The 23,907-nt window shown below is 33.5% G+C and overlaps 1 protein-coding gene across 1 annotated transcript; it reads right to left on the bottom strand.

Moving 5' to 3' along the window:
* Window positions 1–408: 408 nt before the first annotated feature.
* Window positions 409–23,721, bottom strand: Aasdhppt (aminoadipate-semialdehyde dehydrogenase-phosphopantetheinyl transferase). Its single transcript, XM_047519694.1, has 6 exons — window positions 23,478–23,721; window positions 21,670–21,895; window positions 8,377–8,498; window positions 7,590–7,751; window positions 4,319–4,390; window positions 409–2,384 (listed from the first exon to the last, which is right to left on the bottom strand). The coding sequence occupies exons 1-6, from the start codon at window positions 23,658–23,660 to the stop codon at window positions 2,220–2,222; spliced, it is 930 nt and encodes a 309-aa protein (XP_047375650.1). The 5' UTR covers window positions 23,661–23,721; the 3' UTR covers window positions 409–2,219.
* Between the last annotated feature and the right edge of the window lie 186 nt (window positions 23,722–23,907).

Raw genomic sequence — 23,907 nt, 5'->3', positions numbered from 1 at the left:
ATATGGTAAGAATATCATCACTTAGTAATCAGAGGTTACAAAATCTAAATAAACATATTCTAAGTGTAATCATAGTCAAAAAGGAAACTGGATTACAATATAATTATATAGAGAGGAGAAAGAGGAAAGGGTAGAGAATGCATAATGTTGAGAAGAGGGAAGCTTTATATTAGGAAGCCAAGAAACAATGGGTAAAATTGAAAAATCAAGTAAAAGCAATATAAGCCTGTTAGATGGAGATATAGTAATAAGTTACAAAAAAGTCAAAAGTGATGGTACTTTTCTTTAGGAAAAAAACTTACAGATCCATTTGACTTTTCAAACTACGTACACGTCATGTAACTGATTTAAAAAGTAACGGGAAAATTAACATATCTGAAAAACAAAACTAGCACTGTTAGGCTCATAAAAATTCCATAACAACTATTAATCATTTTATTATCATAATGACAAGACAAATGGTTTTTCATATTACCATTACACTCATGCTAGCAATAACAATACTTTCTGTACTACAAATGCTACTTGATCTTTTTAAAACACATTACTTAGTATGCTTGGAGTAACTAAGCATGCTTAATAAAATAAAAAAATTATAAAACATTCCAAAATTTTTAATTAACAAAAGTACCTATTTGTATACGGTTTACACACAACTTTAAATGTTAGTAGTAGAAACAATGAAATTATTTCTTGATATATAACAATAACAAGACAAATTTCCCAAGACATGCACTACACACATAATAGATTCTGTCATCAATATGATGGTCTTGGCATCTTAATATATTATGTTCACATTTTAAATTAAGTCCTATTTACTAAAATAAACACAGATGAAGACAATAAACAAGAGGATCATAAAGAAGGAATACAAGTAACCAGTAATGTTTTTTATCAACCTCATTTGTAATGAAAGAAATACAAATTTTTAAAAATGACACATCATTCTTCAGTTATACTGACAAAGATTAAATACAGGGGGGAAAAAAAGATAATACCTATGGTTGACCACGGAGTATACAGATAAGCATGGTCACACATACACTAATAAAAGAAAGTGTAAATTGAACAGCCTTTTTGAGAACAACATGTTAATACTTATCAAAGCTCTAAAAGTAAGACCTTTCAGTCAGTCACTCCAGTTCTAAAAACTTTCTTAAGGACATATCAAGCATGTGCCTCAAAATGTACTAGGACATTCACTGCACCACTTACAGTAACATATAATACAGACAATCAAAATTCCAAACACAGAAGAAAAGAAGTATCTTATGGCATATCTTTCTTATGCCAGGCAGTGGGCATCATCTCAATGTCATAATCCCAAACCTTCTTTATCTTTTTCCTTTCCAACAGAGTCTACCTCTAATAGAGGTGAAAAAAAATGTCTGACTCTAGCTTTCTCTATGACCAGATCTGAGTTGATGGAAAATAAGGGGAAATAGCCTGAAGGCTACCAGGAGAAATCTTCTGCACTGATAAAATAATGTTATAGGAAAAATGGTCTTTCCTGCCTTGTAGATGCAATTTAGAAGATATAAAACTGGAAGTTATAACATTATGCTGGGGAATGGGATAAGCCTAAGGCAAAAATCAATAAATTGAGCACCCCCCCCCCAAAAAAAAGTCTTTAATGACACCTCTGAATGTATGTTATATAATAAATCATTGGTTACTTAAGTCAGTTACATTTGGACAATGCTGCCTCTAGTCAACAGCATTTGAATGGATACTAGTCATAGAAGAGAATACTTTAGAACCACCAAAAGTTTATGTAACAGAGGTATTATGAACAATAGACAAACAATTTAAAACATTTACAAAATGGTATGTTCCCATTTAAAAAAAAAAAAGTTAACATGGATTCAATGGCCAAGAAAAAAGTCTGGAAAGATAACTCAGGGTTTAAAAAGTAGTTTACCTCTGAAAGATGAGATCCAAATGTTCCCTTTTTCCATATCTGCACTTACCATATACTTCTAAAATGAACATGTAAAATTCTGCCAACCTTTTTCTGTTTCTATCTATTCAATGCAATTTTAGACAGGAAGAGGTAAATGTATTGTACCAGAAGTCTGCTTTTTTAATAGTAAAAGTTTTCAGTTTAAAAAAACAAAGTTTTGTGAAATAAAATTTGATACCATCAGGCATTGATTTTTTTCTGTAAATATGGAAGATTACAATTTTCAATTCCCTTCATTATGTAGGGAATCATATCATGACTTTGTGCCATTTCGGATTGGAATTTCTTCTGTAAAGCAAAAACAGTCCCAAAATGAAGGATCTTCAGGTGTCATGGGAACAGCAGATGATATTAAATCATTAAAGGTGAGAATAGTAAACTGCCTCTGCGTTGGTATAGAATGATCTTGGGATGGAACCTAAAAGGAAAAAAACAGATTACCTAAATATACTGTATATTAATCTTATGATCATTTTTTTAATTATGAAAATAATATGACCAAATTATATCTTCAGTAAAGTATGACAGTAAAATTTTTAGAATATTTTTACTCCTTGTATTCATACTGCAAATATAACAAATTGAAAAAAATAGAAAACTTTTTATATTTAATGATGACCTATGTTGTTTAAACCTTCTTGAGTCCCACACCAGAAAGACTAATTTAGTAGACATGAATTTAAATAAATCTCAAAATCTGCAATTTCGACAAGCAGAGTTGGGCCCCAAGGCAAACTTTTGAAAGCTACAGTGATGATCTGATAAAACTGCTATTAACTACATAGATATAATACTACTTTGGGGAATTAAGTAATTTATTGAAATTACATGTAATTTAAACTATTTTCTACTCTGCAACAAAGGCTTTGTTCAAGAATACAACCCAGTATAGATCTTTTACGTTCTATACATTCTAGTACAAGTTGAGCATTCTTAATTAAAAAAAAAAAAAAAATCCAAAATGCTTCAAAATCTGACATTTTCTGAGTGCCAATATGATACCACAAATGGAAAACTCCACATTTGACCCTCATGTCACAGTAATTAGAGGTGCATTGAAAATATTATATAAAACTACCTACAGGCTATATATATATAAGGTGTATATGAAAACAAATGAATTTATTTAGTATTTTAATATGTCTAGTTAAATATTCTAAAATTTGAAAAAAATCCAAAACCCTTCTTTCTGATCTCAAGCCTTTGAGATAAGGGCTACTTAATTTGCTTAAATAGTATCTGGGTTCTGTATGGTATAATATATTTATGTATAGTCGTGCTGTGATATGATTTTTATTCTCAATATTATAGATGGGGAAACTGAGGTTCCTAAAGATCAAACAATTTGCCCAAGCTTACCACACAGGTTAAAATGGTAGACTCGTACATAGAACCTCATCTTGCCACTGTTGCCAAGATAGGCTCCACCCAGGGAAATAAGGAAAAGAAGTACTGAATATGCAGATGCTTTAAAAACTAAAAGGCTGTATAAAAATGTAAGGTACCCACGTGGAGTTATAAAGTTGCCACTTAAGAACATAAGGATGGGTAACAGGTATTAATTTTAACATGCTATCCCTTTTTAAAGAGGAAAATTTATGTAGAATTTTAACCCTTTGATTAACCTATCAAAGGCGTGGTCTATGGTCTATTTTTCTAGAAGAGATGCTATTACAGAAATTGGTCATTCTACATTTTCATACCCAGATTTATTAAAAATAATGGAGTGCACACAGTTTTGATTATAACATTATCTTAAACAAATTACTTTGGCAGAACCACAACTAAGCTGGAGTTTTTAATCCTAATCTGTTTCCTCCCTCACTTACTAGGTAACAGCCTAAGAAATATAAACACTGTACTAAAAAAGCTGAACTAAGACTGATGTGATGCCACAATATGATAATACATGTCTCACGATAATACATCTCTCACGTTTGCCACTGTAACTTTGAAATAATTTAGGATACTACTTTAAAAGGGGAGCAGGTTCAATTTGCAAGATCATTCGATTACTCACCAACCTTCAACTCGGTAACCTTTTTATTCAACATAGCCCCAATTCACAAGGAAATTTCTAACACAATCTAAATTTCTATTTAGATGACTACGATAATAATTATAGTGAATATCTACTGGAAATATGAGTGCTATGACAATACTACCAACTTTTTTCTGTAATATATAAATGTATTTGAAAATGAAGAAGCAGGTAATGTGCTCTTTCAAAAAGTTTCTGTGACAGACTTTCACACAATCTCAAACCTGATATAAGGCAAATGACTGTTTCCATTAAAAAGGGAGAGTGGGCAAGCAACATTAATTCATGCTTTTTAGAAAAAAAAATCTTACATTCTCATGCCTAGATCCATTGGGTTTCCTAAGAGCTACTGCAACAAAATGGTGTTCATCTATTTTGCTTTCCTGAAAAATAAAAGTGAAAGAAACATGAATTATAAAATACATAAATCTAGATATAGTTTTGTTTACATTTTATGTACCTCATTCTTTTTATGTACATATACACACACACATGTATTACTCTAGGAACAAACTAATGGACAAATGGGATCAAGTACTGCATTCACTTATGTCCTGTTAGTCTTTTGTTTTTTATAACAACATTTTAAAATACAAACCCCATCGCTCCCCACTTTAACAGAATGTTGCAATTTTTTGGTTTTATGTTTCTTAATTATATTTAGGTCATACACTCTCAACCAGACTATTACATAAGCACACACTAGCCATCTCCCCTTCACTATAGGCTGGGGCTGCAGCTCAGTGGCAGAGTGCTTGCCTAGCATGTGTGAGGGACTGAGTTCAATCTTTAGCACCACATAAAAATAAAATAAAGGCATTCTGTCTGTCTACAACTACCAAAAAACCCCATTTTTTTTTTAAATTAAAAAAAGAAATCAAGTTGCAACATTGGTTTGGTAAGCAGTTAGTTATTTACATAATAAAAGCCTATGGAAAACTACTGTGGAAATTTATAGGTAAGACTTAAGAAATAGGTTAACTAATCAGAAGTAATACTTGGAGACCTTTCATCTTTTATCCTCCTTCTTTGTGTTTTCACACCTTAATAAATCCATATTAGCCAAAAATAAAAATTCAACAAGAATGAATTTAAGACAATATAGTTAAAAAGGAAAAATAAATAAGTCTAAGAATGAGAAGATTTAGTAAATCAAACATCATAAAATAACCTGCCTACAAAGTCGGTTTTCTTTACGAAAAGCTAATTTGAATGTATGGATTTAAAAATATCTAAAATTAATTTTCAGAAATTTAGCAAATAACAGTTCTTATGTGGATAAAATATTTTAATAAATAAATATCATGCTTAACATGTATGTATGATAGCTGGGCACTAAAGAATGTTACTATTTGATGTATTATTTTTAACAGTAAGAGATATAAACAGAGACTTTCTATCATGACTCCAAAGAAAAATATTTTCCTTTAAGACATTTTAAGCTCACAGTATTTATTTAAGTATTATAAGGAAAATCGCTCTTTCTGATACAGGGTCTTCCATTCTGAACACTAAATATATCAATAATATGCACACTAATAAACAGAAATGTTTTGGCTAGAATTACTTTTGAAAAAACACTCGGGTCAGCAGCTGAAGTACTGTATGTAAGACAAGTATCAAAGATAACTGTGGGCAATAACCAATTCTTATTCCACCTATCAGCTAAAATGCCAAAATACCCTGCTCAATTTATCTATTTAAGTTGTTATAAGCCAAAATTCAATGAGATTAATTTCAAAATGAAGCTTCACCCTGTCTACTCAGACCTTATCAGGGCAATGTAAATATAAAATATGATACAGCAAAACTAGAATAGCTATATTATAACTAATGCCCATTTTCAAACTGTCATGTACTTCATTATTACATGCAGAGTTCTAATAATGTTAGCTATTATTATACAATAAACACTAGAATGAAATCTCTATGAGGTTAGGAAATTTACACTAAATCCTTACTGGTTGAGAAAGTGCCTTTAATAAATGTAAAATGAAAAAGAAGTTAAAGCGGCAAGTTAGCCTAGCCAGTACATTCAATGCTGTTGAACACAAGACTTAAGTTTAATTTTTGAGATTTTCTAAATTTCAAGAATTGCCTTGTCATTTTTTTTAATCCATAAATTTACTGTGAACACCAAAACTGCCCCCAAATTTTCACCAAATCCAAAAGATAAGAACATTTTATCTTTCCAGGAAAAAATTTAGCATTAGTTTAAAAGATTAATCTGCTTCACTAAAATGGCAGGTCATTTTCTTCATATGCATTCTCTTACAAAGTAAAATAAAATTTTAGCTACAATTGAAAACATTCTCATTTTACCTTTTTCCCCTAAAGGTAAAAGGTTGAAAAATGCATCTCTATAAATTCTGACAATTCTACTTGATAAGCCCGTTCTTTTCAAAAGCAAAACCAAATATTTCTATTACATATAACCTCATCATTTCAAACATTTTGTAGTTCATTTTCCTCTGGAGTATTTGATTTTTCCAGGTAGGAGATACAAAATTTGAATTAGTAAAAAATTCTTTGAATTTGCTGCTATAAATAATGGATTCTTGATTACTTTCAAGCTAGTTTTAGGTTTATAAATGAAAAAATGCTAAATAAGGTACTGCCACTGCCCTCAGAGACCATTAAGAGAGTAAAACAATTACAAAACTATAGATTATGAGGTTAAAAATGTGGTCTATCATAGGAAAACAAACATAAAATACGTGGTTTTCAAAGAAGGCATCGCAGGTTCAACTTAATTTTGTTAAAGAAGGCAGTAAGGACTGATGGAGTCATGGAATTAGTATAAGCAAATGGAAAAGAAAAGGGGAGGGGACATTCCAGGAAGTTGTGATGGAGCTGTTGTAGCAAAAAAAGGTAGCCAAAGCAAAACTATATTATCTTTTAAAATATAGGATCCAAAGTAAAATTTACTCTCTGAAAGGATCCCTATCTATTGAAGCAGTTTTTGATACAGATCTCTTTCTCAAAATACTTCTACCCTTGGAATTCTGATACGACTTTAATCTTACATGCAATCATTTTGACCATTTTTTCCTAGTCTCTTCTGCATTCCACTTTTAAATTTTAGTATTCTCAGGGCTCTGTCCCAGGTTTTTCTAACTTAGGTAATCTCATGGTTTCAACTTGAGTTTCTCTTTATAGATTCAATTTATAGCTAACTCCTTAGGTAATTTCATAGCTTCAACTTCAAATCCCACGGTTTCAACCCTATTAATGATTATCATTTTTTTTCTAGCCCAGTCCTCCATTCTATTTGCCTACTTGACACCCTCACTTGGGTGTCTCAGTGGCATCTCAAACTTAACATTTCATTTGTTTTATAGCATTCTATATCTTAATAGTCCTCTTAAGTCAAAGCACTGCTTACATCATCTTTGGTACCTCACTTCCTTAACCACCACATACCATCACAAATAGCACTTGGTCCTCTTAAAATATCAATCTGATTTTATCACCACCACCCCCATTCACGTTACACCTATTGAATTCTCTTGAGAAAATTGGCAAACACCTCCTATCTTACCCAAACCCTGGGGAACTACTCTCCGTACCTAAATTTCTTACCTCAAATGCCCATTCTTTTTCTTCCTCTCCATCCAGGAACAAGCGTGTTTCTTTATAAACTTCGCCTATATCCAAGTTTAATGGAGATATATCAAATTCAAGCCGTTGCAATTCAAATCCCAGTCCAACACCAATAGCCTTTATGAAGCTTTCCTTCAGTGCCTAAGATACAGAGAGACATTCATTTCTTAAGAGTATTCAGAATATAAAACTTTTCATAAAATGTACAGGTCCAGTGGAATCTGGATTTCTACTTCTGTACCATGTTACTGTATGCATTTTTTAAAAATTTACCTTCCTAGTAGCATGGAAATAAATCATGCCTATAAACTTAAGTTAAATCATTTAAGCTCTCTGTGCATCCATTCCCTCTTGAGTGAACTGTGATAACACCATCTCTTCACTGAGTTCTAATAAGAATTAAATATTAAATTAAGTTATTAAGAGCTTGAAATGATATCTTCCAGCATGTAGTAAATATTATATGTCTGTTAAGTAACAGTCATGGGTATGAATTTCTTTAAGAAAGAAAACATTATAAATGGTAATAAAATACAGTGCATTTTAGTTTTAAAAGTACCTTCTAAATTCATGTTAAATTTTTTCAACATAAATCATAATCTAATACTATAAGAGTAAAAAAATCATAAAGTTCTCAAACAATTACACATTTACTTCAAGCACCATATGGTACCACTAGGTAACCAAAGGACTTTTACTCCCAACTTTAGTGAAGACAATGGAACCATTACAGATTTTTCTTTTCAAAATAAGAAAAAATTTATACCCAATTCCTATAAAACATATCCAGCTGAGTCCATTCATCCTTAAAGCTTCTGATTGTTTCCCATTCTTTGTTGGTAAACTTTCTTTTCATAATATGAAAGAACTCTGGAATTGAACCACGGCCTGTTGAGTGAGAAAATACAGGATTAAAAAAGTTGTTCTATTAAAAAATTTTTTAAAAATTTAAAAATGGCTGCTCTTTTAAAAAATCTGTTGAAAAGTCAGGACAAAAAAAAGAATGCTACAGGGCAATGCATTCAGTCACAGTAATCCTAAACTAAGTTATCAATCAAATTGAGCTGGGAATTAAGAGAATATGCCATGATAAGCAGGGCATAGCCTAGAAACTGAAAAGCAGTTTAACAGGAATCAGTGAAACTGGGAATTATTAAATAATTAAGAAGAAAAAGTATATAGCTGTACCAAAAGATGTACCAAAAACTGACAAAATTTAGCAAATTTGTTATAAATTCTAAGCAACTAAAAGGACATTTCTCACAGAGTACTTCTCAGAAATTCACAAAAACACTCCTAATGCAGAGCTAGATCTATTCTAGAGTTTGATATTACTTTGATGGATTATAGGAGAAAATAAGAATCAATTCTTATAATTTGTTGGAAATCAAGTATCTAAGTTATTACTGTGACTAAAAAATTAAAACAAACATTTCCTTCAAAATAACTGTTGTTTCAAAATGTTTTCTAATATGACTTCTTCAAATAAAAACAATTTTCTTTTTCTTTTCTGGTTTTTTTTTTTTGGTACTGGGGATTGAAACCATGAGTGCTTAACCACTGAGTCATATCTCCAGCACTTTTTATTTTTCTATTTTGATGCAGGGTCTCATAGAGTTGCTGAGGGCCTCACTAAATTGTTGAAGCTGGTTTTGAACTTGTGGTCCCCCTGCCTCAGCCTCCCAAGCCACTGGTATTATAGGTGTACACCACCATTCCCAGCCAATTTTCTTTTCTTTTATAAATACTACTATAAAATAAACTCTCATTAAAATCTGAAACATTATCTTAGCTCCAACATTCCAAAGATAATATACACCACAGCATTCTAAAAATTAGTGATAAATAAAGGACACAGCTCAAAGGGCTTGATTCCTACAACTAAGGGCTAAGATAGCAATTAAAGTTAGGACACTCATATTTTTCCCCAATATTACAATTATGTGTTTGTCTAGAGAGAAACTTTCTACTATCATTCATTTACTCTTAAAGTATGCAGAACATGCACAAATATAACACAATTAGGTACTGGGCTACTAGTAAAAACAAACAAGTCATATTTCTTGTATCATACATTACAACTTAATAGGTCTATCAGAGAAAGTTGTTCAAATATTTACCAGATGAACAAATGGATGTTAATTATTGTTTGCTAAGTTACTTCCCAAATGTTCTATTGTCCTACATACTTAAGTTCATGACTATTTTCCAAAAAGATTTTGAAGGAAATCCCTCCACAAACTGTTAAAATGGCTTATTTACCCCAACTTTCATGTCTAAAATACCCAAATGTCTCCAATATGTGGCATTCCTGTGCCTGTTAACTACAACTCTTTGAGTGATAGCTGCTACTACTCTATGGGCATTTCTCATGGAGAGAATTATGTCTGGAAAAAAGATGCTGACTTCCCCTATTAATGCATTACTAGCATCTATAATAACTGACTCATCCTTTGGGAATCCAACAACAATTAGGATTATTATTTTTCACTAAAAACACACAATTTCTAGATGCTGATAATAGCATGAGTAAAACAGTAAACAAATACCTTTCCCATATTTAACTCAAAGACAGAAAAATATTAAAAGCCAGTTCTCGGGCTGCAGTTGTAGCTCAGTGGTAGAGCATTTCCCTAGCATGTGTGAGGCACTGGGTTCAATCCTCAGCACCACATAAAAATAAATAAATAAAATAAAGGTATTGTGTCCATCTACAACAAAAAATATATTTTTTAAAAGCCAGTTCTCCCACAAAACTCTGATTCCCACAGTATTCTCAATTGACAAGTCAAAATCATTTGCTATTGTTTAGTCAGGAAATATTTCTGATTATCCTAAAATGATAAGTAGTACTCAGGCAAGACAAAGATACTTTTTCTTTTTTTAAGCCCTGAAATAATAAACTGCGAAGTTAACAGTTTTATCACAAGGGATCCTTACCCTTTTCAGGGCCATGGATCGTTTTTATAGTCTGATGATTACTTTTCGACCCTTACAGAGACAACTAGAAGCCCCTCAATAAAAACTGTTTTGATCAGTGCCACATCACTGGCACATACTGGATAGACAAATAACAACCTAAAGAACACCTTCAAGAAAGAAAGCTTTCAAAAGTGACTGAAGTAAATCTGACTTTTAAACACTGGGAGCTTGTAAACAATAAACTGTTTCCTTTGGTTTCTGGTATAACAATAGGAGTAATAATTTAACTTGGATTTGGAAAACAACATTTACGTGTTTTGAGTAGAACTATCGTTTAATAGAATACAATCTAAAACTCTTCAATTTAAAAAGATGTTCTGTTGTCATCTGTAGTGTCATTTTGTTTGTTGGTTTATCCAGGTTTTCATTTTATAACTTCTAAGAAGCTCTGATTTCCAACTAAATGTGATAAGGCAATCAAGGAAAAATTTAAATATGTAAGCTTATAAAAAACAATTAACATAAAAGGCAATTTAGCACAATCACTAGGAAGCAATCTCAGAACTCATTACTTAAGGTTAAAAAAGTAACCAATATGAGTACATTTTCATATACTTTTGAGAGCATCTAATCCATAAGAAATCTGACAGCAACAGGAAAAGGAGATTTTGTGAATATTCAGCCAAAGCACAACAGCACCACACTGTGGTATTATGGGGGAAATACATAATGGGTGAATAGTCTGTTAATTCCAGAGTTTACTTAAGAAATTGGAATAAAAAATAATCATTAGGAAATACCAGTAGAAAAGTAAATTTGTCCCTCAATCCATATTAGCAAAATTATTGGACATAAGATGGCAAATCCTCCTATAATTATGCTGTCACAATTCATTCATGCCTTTTACAATCTTCTATTTAATCACCCTATTCGACATTTAAGAATTCAGAAAGAACCTACATATGTAAGAAAGACAAACAACTGGAAACCATATAGAACCACCAGTCATGTTTAGAAAATCCTGATCTTCCATCTTAGAGCTTAATCTTTAAGGAGGCAGTGCTAGACATTAACTAAAATGCTCTGCAATGATCAGCAACTAAAAAGTTTATTTTAAACATAGTAATAACTTAACAACAAATCATTCAATCAATATCCTTGGCTACTATCGCAGGCCTATGACAAAAATTCCTGACAGTGTTAGACTCAAATTCCACCTACATCATTTTCTCCAAAATTAAGTCATCAATGTGTATATAAAAATAGCACCTCAGTTAAAATTCACCATTCTTTAAGAAAATAGTCCAGTTATTGTTTGAGGGGATGCAATGAAAGGAAGTTGAATGATATCCACTTGTGTGCTTGCCTCAAAGTATCAAAATTTTGTTATGAAGAATACACATTAGAAATTCTAAAGCTTTCGTTTCTTTAAAGTATGAATACATAGGGCTGGGGTCATGGCTCAGTGGTAGAGAGCCTGCCTAGCATATGTGAGTCACTAGGTTCAATTCTCAGCACTATAAAAAAATATATAGTAAAATAAAGGTATTGTGTTCATCTACAACTAAAATTTTTTTTAAAAGTATGATTACATATAGTCTTGCTTCTATAAGAAGTGTTGGTCTTCTAATATGTATACACTAATGCTTCACTTACTAACTCATCACAAGGTATTTTTATTGAGATATAAAGCCAAAAATAAAACAAAAAAATGTGTGAGCTGCCATTATAGTTTCATAAACTGTATACACAAAGCCTCTTGTATGTTATTGACAAAAGATCTTTAAGTGCTTAATACGTAAAAGTATAACAGAAAAAAACACTAGATTGAAAAGAAATATGATATCCTAGGCTTCAGAATAACACTTAGGAAGTACCAAGCTTCAGTTGCTCTTTTGTGTGTTTATCTGAATGGACATATATCAACATGTACAGTTTGGCAAGAAACAGGCCAACAAAGCTAGAACTACCAGGTTGGGAATGTTATCCTTCAACAAAGCTCTTACAAAAGCAAGGAAGAGGGCTCTGGAAAAGCAGGTGGGACCACCCTAGGAGCCCACAAGACAGAGTAAGCAGTCATTATTTTCAGTTCTTAATAAACATAAAGTAATTTATTTTCCCTTCTGAGCTTGAAACTTGCTTGAGAACCATGATCCCTTTTTCCCTTCCAACTTCTCCATTTTGAAATGGAAATTTTTTTCCATGCTTCTCCCACCACTGTATTTCAGATAACTTGTTTTCTAGTTTCACAGGTTCACAGATAAAGATGAATTTTGACCCATGATGGATCATACCTAATTTAGATGATTCAGATAATGAGATCTTCAATTTGAAGCTAATAGGGGTATGAGTTAAGTCTTAGGGATGCTGGGATGGGGGGAACCTGATTTTTATGTGGAATGGATAAAAATGTGACAATAGGAAGAGGATGAACTATATTGGGTTGACAGGCACTTCCAAAACTTACATCCACTCAAAACTACAGAATGTGACTTAAATTGCAAAGAATTTTTGCAAATATAATAAAATTAAGATGAGGGCATACCCAGAGAAGAGAAGGAAGATGGCCACATGAAGGTTGAGGTGTAAAGTGGAATGAAGCTAGCTGCATTCCAAGGATTGCTTGGAAGCACCAAGACCTAGAAAGAGGTAAGGAAGGATTCTTTCCTGGAATCTACAGAGGGAGCATGGCCCTGCTGACATCATGACTGATCTAAAGCCTTTTAGAACTGTTAATAAATTCATGTTGCTTTAAATCACTGAGTTTGTGGTACTATGCTAGGTAGCTCTAGGAAATTAATATGCACATGAATACAATTTTTAGGATAGATAAGTAAATATAGTCTTATGAGTTTTAGTGTTCTCTCTCTGGAGTCAAATGTGCAAATACTGGCTCTGTCATTTCTTTGTCATATTTATTTTAAAGTCTAGGGACAAAGAGCTGGGTAGATTAAAGAATAAACAAACTATCTGGAAATAGCAAGCACTTAATAAAGATTAGTTTTAAGGTTGTTGGGGTAGCTGTTATTGCTAAATGAATATAAATGTGTATGGATATACATATACAAATATGTGTGTGTATATATATATATACACATACACACACCTATGTATATCTACATATATCTATATAGTTATATATCTATATATATTCCCTTCTGTCAACTGTTTTATCAAGTCCTTTGTGCATTCATCAAGTAAGGCTTATGTGGTTTTCTCATCAGTATTTAAAAGCTTTTTAAGTATTAACAACATCAACCTTTGTCTATCATATTTGCCACGAACAGATGCCTGGGTGTGTAAAGGGTAATTTAATATGAAATCACTTCTGTTGACTTGTGTTTATTCTTATTCTTCTAAGCATGTTTTTTTTCAGAAGTTTAATAATTGTTATTAAAACACAACTTTAATTTTGTTGTAAAGTGTGAGGCAAGCATCTAATGGTTTCCTGATCATTTCAGTCATTTAAAAAAAAGAAAGCAGATGGGTTAGAATTTTTTTTTTTTTTTTTTTTTACTGGCTTGGTAAATTACATCCAATATGATGTTTTCCAAACACTAATATGCCTAACAATCAACTGGGGAAATTATTTGAAGTACAGAATTCTTGCTTCTACTCTAAAATTATGGCTAGGTAGATCCAGGGCACTTTTAAGGAAGCTGCATTTTTAATACACATCTTAGCTGATTTTGATATACCAACAATTTTAGAAACATGACTGTATGGTCCTATTACTATTACAGAAGAAAAATCTAAGACAATTATTTTACTATTTGGAGGCTGGGAGGGCTATTCCAACCCTCTGCGAAACTTAATCCTAATACTATTCTATTTCTTCTTTTTTTTTCTTTCCTTTTTTTATTCTGCCTATTTTTTAAGTATACAGTTCAGTAGCACCTAGTGCTTCGACACTGCTGTGGAATAAACACCACCCAACTCCAGAACTTTTTATTCTTTGAACTGACACTTTACCTGTCTAATCCCAAATTTTCTCATTTCCAAGAAAATATTTCATTTTTGTTTCTCATCCATTTAATCTGTCATCTTCTTCAATAATATGTATTTTCATATTCTGAAATCTCTATGTTCAATCTTCTTTGTCTCCTAATTCACTTCCTTTTAATTCTGGAAATGTTTCTCAGTTTTTATATATCAATTATTCAATTTTCTGCAGGAACTAGTCTATTTACAACTTCCTACACAGATTCTATTTTCACTAATAACTTTCTATTGAAAGAGAAGATTTTGCAGAGGCAAGATTGCAGTTTTGCTTGAATTTAGTAATGAAGACTGATTTCCTTCTAAAATTAAAAATAAAAAAGTTCATGTAGCTTTTATTTCAGAAAAAAAGGCATTTCTTTTTAAGTACTTTGGTTTTTGAAACTTCTTTTAACTTCCTGAGTTTTAAAAAATCATTTTAGGGCATGTGTTTTTAAGAAAAAGGATATTACTATTTTTTCCTGTGATATGATTTTATAAATTAACGATGTATATTTAAGTCCCTTCAGATTAATAGAGGCTTTTTTTTGGTACTAGGAACTGAACTCACGGGAATCTTTATCACTGAACTACATCCTCAGCTCCTTTTATTTTTTGTGACAGGGCCTTACTTAATTCATTTAGGGTCTTGCTGAGTTGCCAAAGCCACCTCAAAATTACTTGTAATTCTCCTGCCTCGGCCTCTTGAGTAACTGGGATTATAGGTGTGGGCCAAAATACTGGCTCAATTCATTATTTTACACAATAGTCTGTGGAATTCATGTCCCACAACTTACTTAACCAATTTCTATTAAGAGCCTTCAGACTTTGTTCTTATACACAGATACCATCACGTATATATCCAGATGTATTTTTCTATTTTTTGGATAGAGTACCAGAAACAACTGCTAAATCAAAGGGTTTATGTATTGTTTAACTTTAAATATTATTTTCCCAAAAAAGTTGTACCAATTTTTATTTCTTCAATGTATATATGATTGTTCTTTTCTAACATCCTACACTGTATCAGGTGTTTGCTCTAATTGCAAATCTAATTGGTATCTGTTGCTTTATTTTGTTCTAAAAGTTTAATTTTGTTTTACATTTAAATCTTTAATTCCTACAAAATTTGTGTCTGTAGTATGTTTTACACTTGGATGGTTAACCAGTCCTACCAGCATCATTTAATAATCCTTCATTCACTAAATTAAAACACTATATATATTATAACAGGCTCTTTTTCTTAACCCTCCTAGTTGTCTATTATTTTGCTAAAATCTTACTCTCTTTTTGTAGCAGGGATTGAATTCTGGGGCATCTGGTCACTGAGTCACATCTCCAGTCCTATAGTCCTATTTTGTATTTTATTTAGAGACAGGGTCTCACTGAGTGGGTTAGCACCTTACTTTTGCTGAGGCTGGCTTTGAACTCTTGATTCCCCTCCCTCAGCCTCCCAAACCCTGGGATTATAGGCAAGCACCTCTGCACCCAGCTCCTACTCTTTTGTTTACAAGGTCCACTACAAGTTCTGTAAAAAAAAATGGTAAGGCAAGGTCCCTATCACCGTACTTTTCATATTATTAGACATTAGATCTTCTGCAAGAACTTTATATTTATTTAACCCAGTTCCACAGAAGTTTTCATAATTTCATATTTTCAAATCCTTAAATAGGCATCAATAAAATCTCAGATTGAGAGGTCACATAGTATAGAATTCAAATTGAACATTTGGGCTTCTACTTTTTTAGTTAAGTCACCTACGCAAGTGTCTAAATCTTTTTTATAAAATAGTAATAACAGTATTTATGAACTTAAGAGAAAGAAACAATACATATAAGGCATTTAACACAGTGTCACACTCAATAAATACTAGTTCTACACACTACTCCTATGAACAGTAGAAAAGATTCACCTATAACCTGGAGTGGACAAAACATGCAAGCAGAAACTTCATTTTCTAATAAGCAATTCAGAATACAGAGAATGTGACTAGTTAAAGCTACTTACCAACCCTAAGTTTAATCTTTTTTTAAAAAAAAAAGTGTTTTAACTAAACATACCCTGTTAAAATGAAGGTTTAGAAAAATATAGATCATCCTAGGGAGGAAAGAAAATGATAATGGAATAGGTTATAGTAGCAGCAAAGTTGAAAACTTTGAAAATCTGAATGGAACAGAAATGGAGAAATGTAAAAGCTAGACAAACAGGTGAGGAAGAAGACTCAAAGGAAGAACCATTTTTATCATAACTCACTGACAAGAATAGTTTATATCCCAAATCTAACATAACATGAACAGTCCTTTTTTTGTTTGTTTTCAAATAACATGAGGATTATTTGGAGAGGAATTAAGGAGAGAGGTCCTCTAAAGTCTTTTCTACCATTTGTACATTTAAAAAATATACCTGATATTTTGAGTGTGTGCTATGTGCTGAACACTATGCAGGCTCTAAGTACACTGTGGTGAAAATGACAAAACAAGAATGGAACCTGAAGTCATCTAATGAGCTAGATAATAATGAAATAATTAAGTCATAATTTATAAATAAAAAAGGTCTATGAAGGAAAATAAGATGAAGTGTCAAGAAAATCCTTTCTGAGGAGATACTGGCTACTTCTCATTCTTCAAATCTCAAGTGTCAAGAAAAGGGTAGGGAGAACACAGAGCCAGGGAGATGGATCAGTTCTTTTGCAATGACCCCAAATAGGAAAAAAACTGCAACATTCGAAGGAAAAAGAGACAAGTGTGGGCAGAAAACACTCATCAAAGAGAGTCACTGAGAACTATAGAAAAGTCTGAGAATGAAGAGGCAGATGAAAATAAGACAAGAGGCCTGGATTTTATTCTATATACCTTGAGGACCAACATAAAACAGTTTTAAGAAAAATGATAATAGTATTTCAAATGACCATTATATTCTGTATTGAGACTGTATTGAGACTGGGTGAGGATGAAAGTGAAAAGGGGGGGAACCAATTAGGAAATTATTTAAATAAGGCAGTGGACAGGGTATCATGGAAGGAAACAAGAAATAGGCTTTATCATCTTCCTAGTTATATATAACACACAATTATACCCACTGCATTTAAATTTATACTAAGTAATAGTTGCTCTAGACATAAGTCCATAATACTATCATTGCAAATTACTGAAGTTAAAATTAGTACTGTGTCCCAGAATATTTTTATGTTATTTTGGCCAGTCAACTAATATTCTGCAAGTTAATTAAAAAACGAAAACTTGGAACATGTTAAAACACAGGGAAAAGAACTCTAGTTTGTTTTACAAATATAATATAATAGGTTTTATATTATAATCTTGCCTATCAAATCTTGCCTTATTTTTGTAATTATGGTTAACAAACTGAACAAATCATAAAATTATTCTTACTTTATACTTAAACTGCTAATACCTTTAATGGTAGGTAAAAGTTAGAAAACAAAAGACACCTGACCAGGAAGGCATCACTCTTCCCAGGTTAAGAATGTACTGCACTGGCAACTATATGATAGGGTGCTCAATCTTCTACAAACCATCTTCTCTGGACATTTATTTACTTAATGAATATTCATTGAGTGGTGAATGTGTACCACTTACTTTTCTATCAAGCTGCTTTGTTAAAGTCTTCATTAAGGAGAGAATAAAGTTGGTTGCAATAACCTCCTTTAATAGTGGGCACATCTAGAAGGAAGAAATCCAGAATTTCCTAGATTCATCATATCCTCTCCAGCTCTACCATAGCAACAATGGCAGAACCAGAAGATGGAGAAGAAAGAGCCACACGTAACAGAAATGGTTACTGGAATAAGGAAAAAGACTCTTAAGTTCCTTCAGGAGGCTTACCTTCAGACACAGATGGATGTAACAGAACTGGTTCTTTCAATATACTAACGATGCTTCCCCTGCCAAAAGTTGTCTCTTAATAGTTAACAATCTAGTAACAATGTCCAATACAAAGTATGGTACTTCCCTTGGTACTATCCTAAGTTTTTCTTCCATCATTTAGCAAGACTCTAAGGAACATTTGTTGATCAATTCCTCCCTTCTGACAAATAGAGAATCTGAAATGAATCTCCGCTGAAGCAAACCCCCACCTACTTCTGTCCCTCATTAAGAAATCATGCTGTGTCCATTCCTATTTTAGAAATTAGTGGCATAGTACATTAGTGACTGTAGGGAACATTCCTCAAGCTTATCTGACAGCAGTCACTGACACCATGGTCTAAGTAAGCCAAACAGTCTGAACAGAGAAACTGAGGTAATGGTAAAGACTCGCCATGGAATGAAGGTCTTTGCAGTCGCTGAGGCTGAGTTTGAGCTGAGGGGAGGCCTTGTTCTGACATGCATCACAGAAAGCTGTGATGTGAGCTCGCCCGCACTGCCTTGCTTCATGCTGTGTGGTGGAGCTTGCCATTCCCCCAGTCCTTTGTCTCAGACCTGTTGCTGGGCAGAATTGCTTAGGCATGCTTGGTTTGTTTACACTACTGGACCCTCAACATATAGTTCACCTATAGGCTGACTCTGTTATACTTTAACAAGCATGTTAACCTGATTGGATAATGTGCCTATATATGTCCTGTGCAATACTAAATAAAATTAGATCCGTGACTTCAGAGCTCGATCTCCAATATCTGAGTAAGCGCGTTGGGTAAGGCTAGGTAGGGTAGGCATCGTTCGTCCTCACCCTCAGCAAACCCGTCTCTGAACATCTACAAGTGACAACTGGAAAATATCTCTTTCCCTGTGTGTCACTGGACATATTAACTTTTTGAAAATGAAAAAATCCTAAGAAGAAAAAGGTCAACATATTGTGATTAGTCAAAAGATCAATCCAAAAAGCTACAAAGGAACAAAAGGTCTAATAAAACATTAGTAGAAAACTGAATCTCCTATTTTTGTTCAACTCTCTTCCCATTATCTATTAAAAGCCTGAATTAGTAATTCTTTATTTACCCAGTATGGACCATAAGCAAACGCTGCACATCGAGTCAATTAGTAATAAAATCTGTTTCTCACAGGCATCATTTACTGGCAGATACATCATCTTGCTGGGCCAGTCACTGTTGTGTAGTTTTGCTGACTGCATTCTAAAGATTAATGGTCTCTCCACTATTTTCTGATTTTAAGAAAAGCTTATGTAAGGAAAGTTCAAAGCTATAAAAACATATGGTCTTATTCCTATTATTAATCTGAACCCTCTAGAGCAATGCTTCTTTAATAATGCACCTTCTATGCCTCTGATGAATACTTCAATGGATTCTTGCTCTTGTGGGACTGGATCAGTTTTGTCAAGAGCAGGATATTTTAAAGTGAGGGTGCTCCTCCTGTTTTATTCTCTTCACATGTGCCCTTCCACTTTCTGCTGTGAATTCAAAGACACCAGCATAAGGAAGGCCCCTGCCAGTTAACTTCTCTTCTTCTTGGGCTTCCCACGTTTCAGAACCATTAATCAAAATAAACCTCTTTCTTTACAGATTATCTGGTCTCAGATATTGTTACAGCAACAGAAATCAAACTAAGACTCTGAGAAAAAGACACGTCCACATGCATACAAAATGTAGCTATCAATTTCAGAAGGTTAAAAAAAATAACCCTTGTGTTTCACTATGGAGTCTAGGTCAAGATCCTGTTTCATAATCACTAGCAGAGCCACCTGAGATTTATGAGGAGAGACAGTAGCTGTTGGGCAAATGCAAGATAAAGATAATCAAAGCAAAGGTGAGATGAGATTCAGAACCATATTCTGAAGCCTAAACTAGAGCACCACTGTGCTTATTCATTTATATGACAAATATTTATTGAGCACGATTATATACTAGGCAAAGTATTAAGAGATATGACAGTGATCAACCTGTGTTGAGGTTAATAAGGTTTCTGCTCTCTTATAGCTTATAAGCACCAAGGGAAAGAAACTCAAACATCCTGATGAATAACTATAACTGAGATATGATACTAAGACAAAGAAAATGTATTTTATAACTGCCTACAACAAAAGAACCTATTTTAGATTAAATGTTCACAAAAGGTTTTCTTAAAGTAAAGGTGAGGTGAAATCTAACCAAGAAATAAGAGTAATCTATGTGGAAATGGGGGTGAAGAATAACATTAATATAAGTTTTCTAGATCAAGAAAACCATATAAAAAATGCTAAGGTGAAGGCAGTATGTAGATTAAGCAGTTGCACCAATCAGAAATTAGAAAGTTGTGGGTTCTCCCATCAGTAGTTTTCTTAACCTGTTTGTTATCTTCTAAGGAAAATAATCATATGTTTATCATAGGACAGTTGAGAGAATTCAGAGAATATATGTAAAGAATCAGCAAAATGCTGTGTCACATAGTAACTACTCAATAAACATCAATGATTCTAATGATTGATTATATAGTGTTAAAAGAACTTGTATACAGTACATATTAAAAGTGCCTGAGACTGGGCACATCTATAATCCCAGCTGCTCAGAAGGTTGTCAGGAGGATCACGAGTTCAAAGCCAGACTCAGCAACTTAACAAGGCCCTAAACAACTCAGTGAAACCTTGTCTCAAAATAAAATATTTAAAAAGGTTGGGACATGGCTCAGTAGTTTAGTGCCCCTGCTTTCAATTCCCAATACCATAAAAGAAAAAAAAAAAGTGCCTGAGTTTATTCAACCCCATAGTAAGTTTCAGCAGCTCTTGAAAACAACTTTCCAAGGCAATACAAGAGAAACAAATATTTCAATAGAGCCTACTCATTATTTTTACTTATGTAAATATGCTAAAACAGTTGTATTTATACATAGTTCCACCTAAGAACTACGATGTATTTTACCATTGGGATTGTTCTTTTAAATAAACTAACAACTTACTGATGGACTGTGGGAAATGCTTAAGTGAAACAGTTGATGTATAATTCAAAAAGAAAATAATTTCACTTTGCTTCTAGGCAAAGTATTATATGGTTCCCCAGTAATGGAGAATGTATTATTTTCATGAGAAATCTGTTAACATTAAAGGAAATACATACTTTTCAGATATATATTCTCTCAGATACGTTAACTGTAGGTATTAGATCCATTTTCCCTGAACTTAAATATCTATATTTCTTGGACTGCTGGATTATTCAACAATTAAGAGCTGAGACATCAAAACATTTCAATTCTATACCACAAAAATGCAACAATACCTGGAAAACTAGTCTTCATTATATCAATTCCAACTTGTAGCTCAGGTTCAGCAGCAAGCACTGCATAGTCTCCTTGATGAGAGATGTTAAAGTTGAAATTAGGGTAAGGATTCAATGAGTCCTTGGCAAGAACTGGTTTTCCTTTTGCCGTTCTTTGCAAACGGATATGATTCCAAGGAATATTCAATTTCTCTGCAACTAATTTCCTTATCATCAGACGACCAGCCTGTTAAGTACATAAAACATTTGCTATGCATTGATTTGTTCTAAACATACAGGTACAATGCTTATAAATATACATTTCTGTAGCTTCTAAATTTTCAAGTTTTGGAAATACATAAATATTAAATATCATGCACTGAAAAAAGCAATTCTTAAGTAGATAGAAGAATACTACCTTGCTTAGCAATTTCTTAACCTGCAACCAACATTAACAATAGGTATCCTTCTAGACTTTTTAAATCTATGTACTCCTACATGATTATGCTAACTTGCTCTATATAAACACATATGAGATCAGACTGTATGCGGTATTCTACAACTTACAAACTTTTTTAAGTATTGAGGATTATTTCATGTCTATACATATCAGTCTGGTCTGTAGCACACTTCACAGTATTGAGGTTCGATAGACTATTGGCCATTCCCCTATAACTGAACATTTTAGGTTATTATAAATATTTTAGATTTGCTGTTATAAAATTCCACAGCAAGCAGTCCTCCTGTACCTACATTTGTACATATATGCCAGTATTTCTAGATTTTATGCATTGATCATTCAGCTTCAAAAATTAGAAAGGCATAACCTACCTTGTTCCATTCTTATACTTCCTATATTAAGGGGGAAAAAAATGAACATACACACAAAAAAACCCAAAGGTACAACAAGGTATAAAATATTTTTAAAACTCCTTCAGGAGTTTTTCCTTCATCAATTTTAACCATGACTTTTAAAAATTGCAGGACTTTCAAATTCACTCATTTCCAATTTCTTACAAATTATAAAAGAGTAAAATATATTCACCAATTTGCCCTCATAAATGTATAAACGAGCCCATATTTCAGTATTTAAATATCGAGATACTTTCAAGAAACAAATGTCTATGAAGTGATGGTAAAGGTTGCTTAAACCGTGCTACACAGTAATTTATTTTGAAATCTAATTTGCCATATTTTGCTAGAAAAATACATAATATATATACATCTATTAAAAATACTGTTTCCCCAGCAATCTAATCTGGAAGGTTTGCCCAAGACTGCATCCTTCCTGGACTTCAGTTTCATTGATAACAGACGACTGGCCTAGGCCTCTCATGGTCCCATGGTGCGCAAGGATAAGCTAAGTCATATTGTCAATACTTTCTGGGCATGTGCAAGATGCCCTTGGGACAGTGGTGGGATATGTAAAAGGCAGATTAAGCATAGGCTATGAATCCAGCAAAGAAAAAAAAAATACAATTTGCTAACATTTAAAATATACATACAAAAACGATTCACTACAGGAAAAAAAATAACTATTACTTCGTAGATTTTCCCCACACTTATGATTTAGTAGGGTCCCTATTTTCAATTGTAGTGGGGAGGAGCTAATTTTTACAGCTATCGAGGCCTCCAGGTTACAAAGACCTCCGAGACCAGGCCGTACGTAGAACAGAGACACTGTAGCGCCGACCACCCTAGCCCGGAGCGGTCCACAAATGTTCTAGAGCTCAAAGGTCCACAGTACCGAGGGAGGATGGGTCTCACAGCCCAATCCACCACCCCCAATATTTGTTTTCCCAGCTCTAAACACCAAAGATTTGTAGTACCATGGCTGCCTTAGCGTCCCGAGCAAAGACGAACTGGCCAATGCGCTCCTTCTCCTCGGGCTGTATCGATCGCACCGCCAGCAGCCATTCTGCACGACTCGGAAGCCAAGTGCCACAGGAAAAGGCCCAACGCACACCCTCCATGGATGGCACCAAGCAGAACCGTTTGGCGGGGAAAACCATACACTGAACACGGACCTCACCGCCACCTCGGGCCTGATGGCGCGGACGCTAGCGTAGCCACACCCCCTTCTTCCCGGCGTCTGTGCGTAGGAGGAGGGGCGCCGCGCGGCGTCCACACGCAGGTAGCCCGCCCAGAGCCCTCTCTGCCCCGCCCCAAACTCGGCGGTCTCTTGGAGCTAGCGGCCGGGGGCGGTTACCAAGAAAGACCTCTGCGCTCTGCGGCACCGTGTGACGTCACGTGGGCGTG

Source organism: Sciurus carolinensis, chromosome 11 (assembly GCF_902686445.1).
Source record: "Sciurus carolinensis chromosome 11, mSciCar1.2, whole genome shotgun sequence".
Lineage (NCBI taxonomy): Eukaryota > Metazoa > Chordata > Mammalia > Rodentia > Sciuridae > Sciurus > Sciurus carolinensis.
The sequence above is the reverse complement of the archived record's forward strand: the minus strand, read 5'-3'. Positions and strand labels throughout refer to the sequence as shown.

What these genes read in the sequence shown, in the direction of transcription:
- Aasdhppt (XM_047519694.1), bottom strand. Translation starts at nt 23,660, where the DNA reads ATGGTTTTCCCCGCCAAACGGTTCTGCTTGGTGCCATCCATGGAGGGT. An exon ending in AATGAAGACTAGTTTTCCAG is followed by an intron (nt 8,499 to 21,669) that starts GTATTGTTGCAT and finishes CTCACTCAACAG; the next exon opens with GCCGTGGTTCAATTCCAGAG. An exon ending in AAAAAGAATGGGCATTTGAG is followed by an intron (nt 4,391 to 7,589) that starts GTAAGAAATTTA and finishes TTTATTTTTCAG; the next exon opens with GAAAGCAAAATAGATGAACA.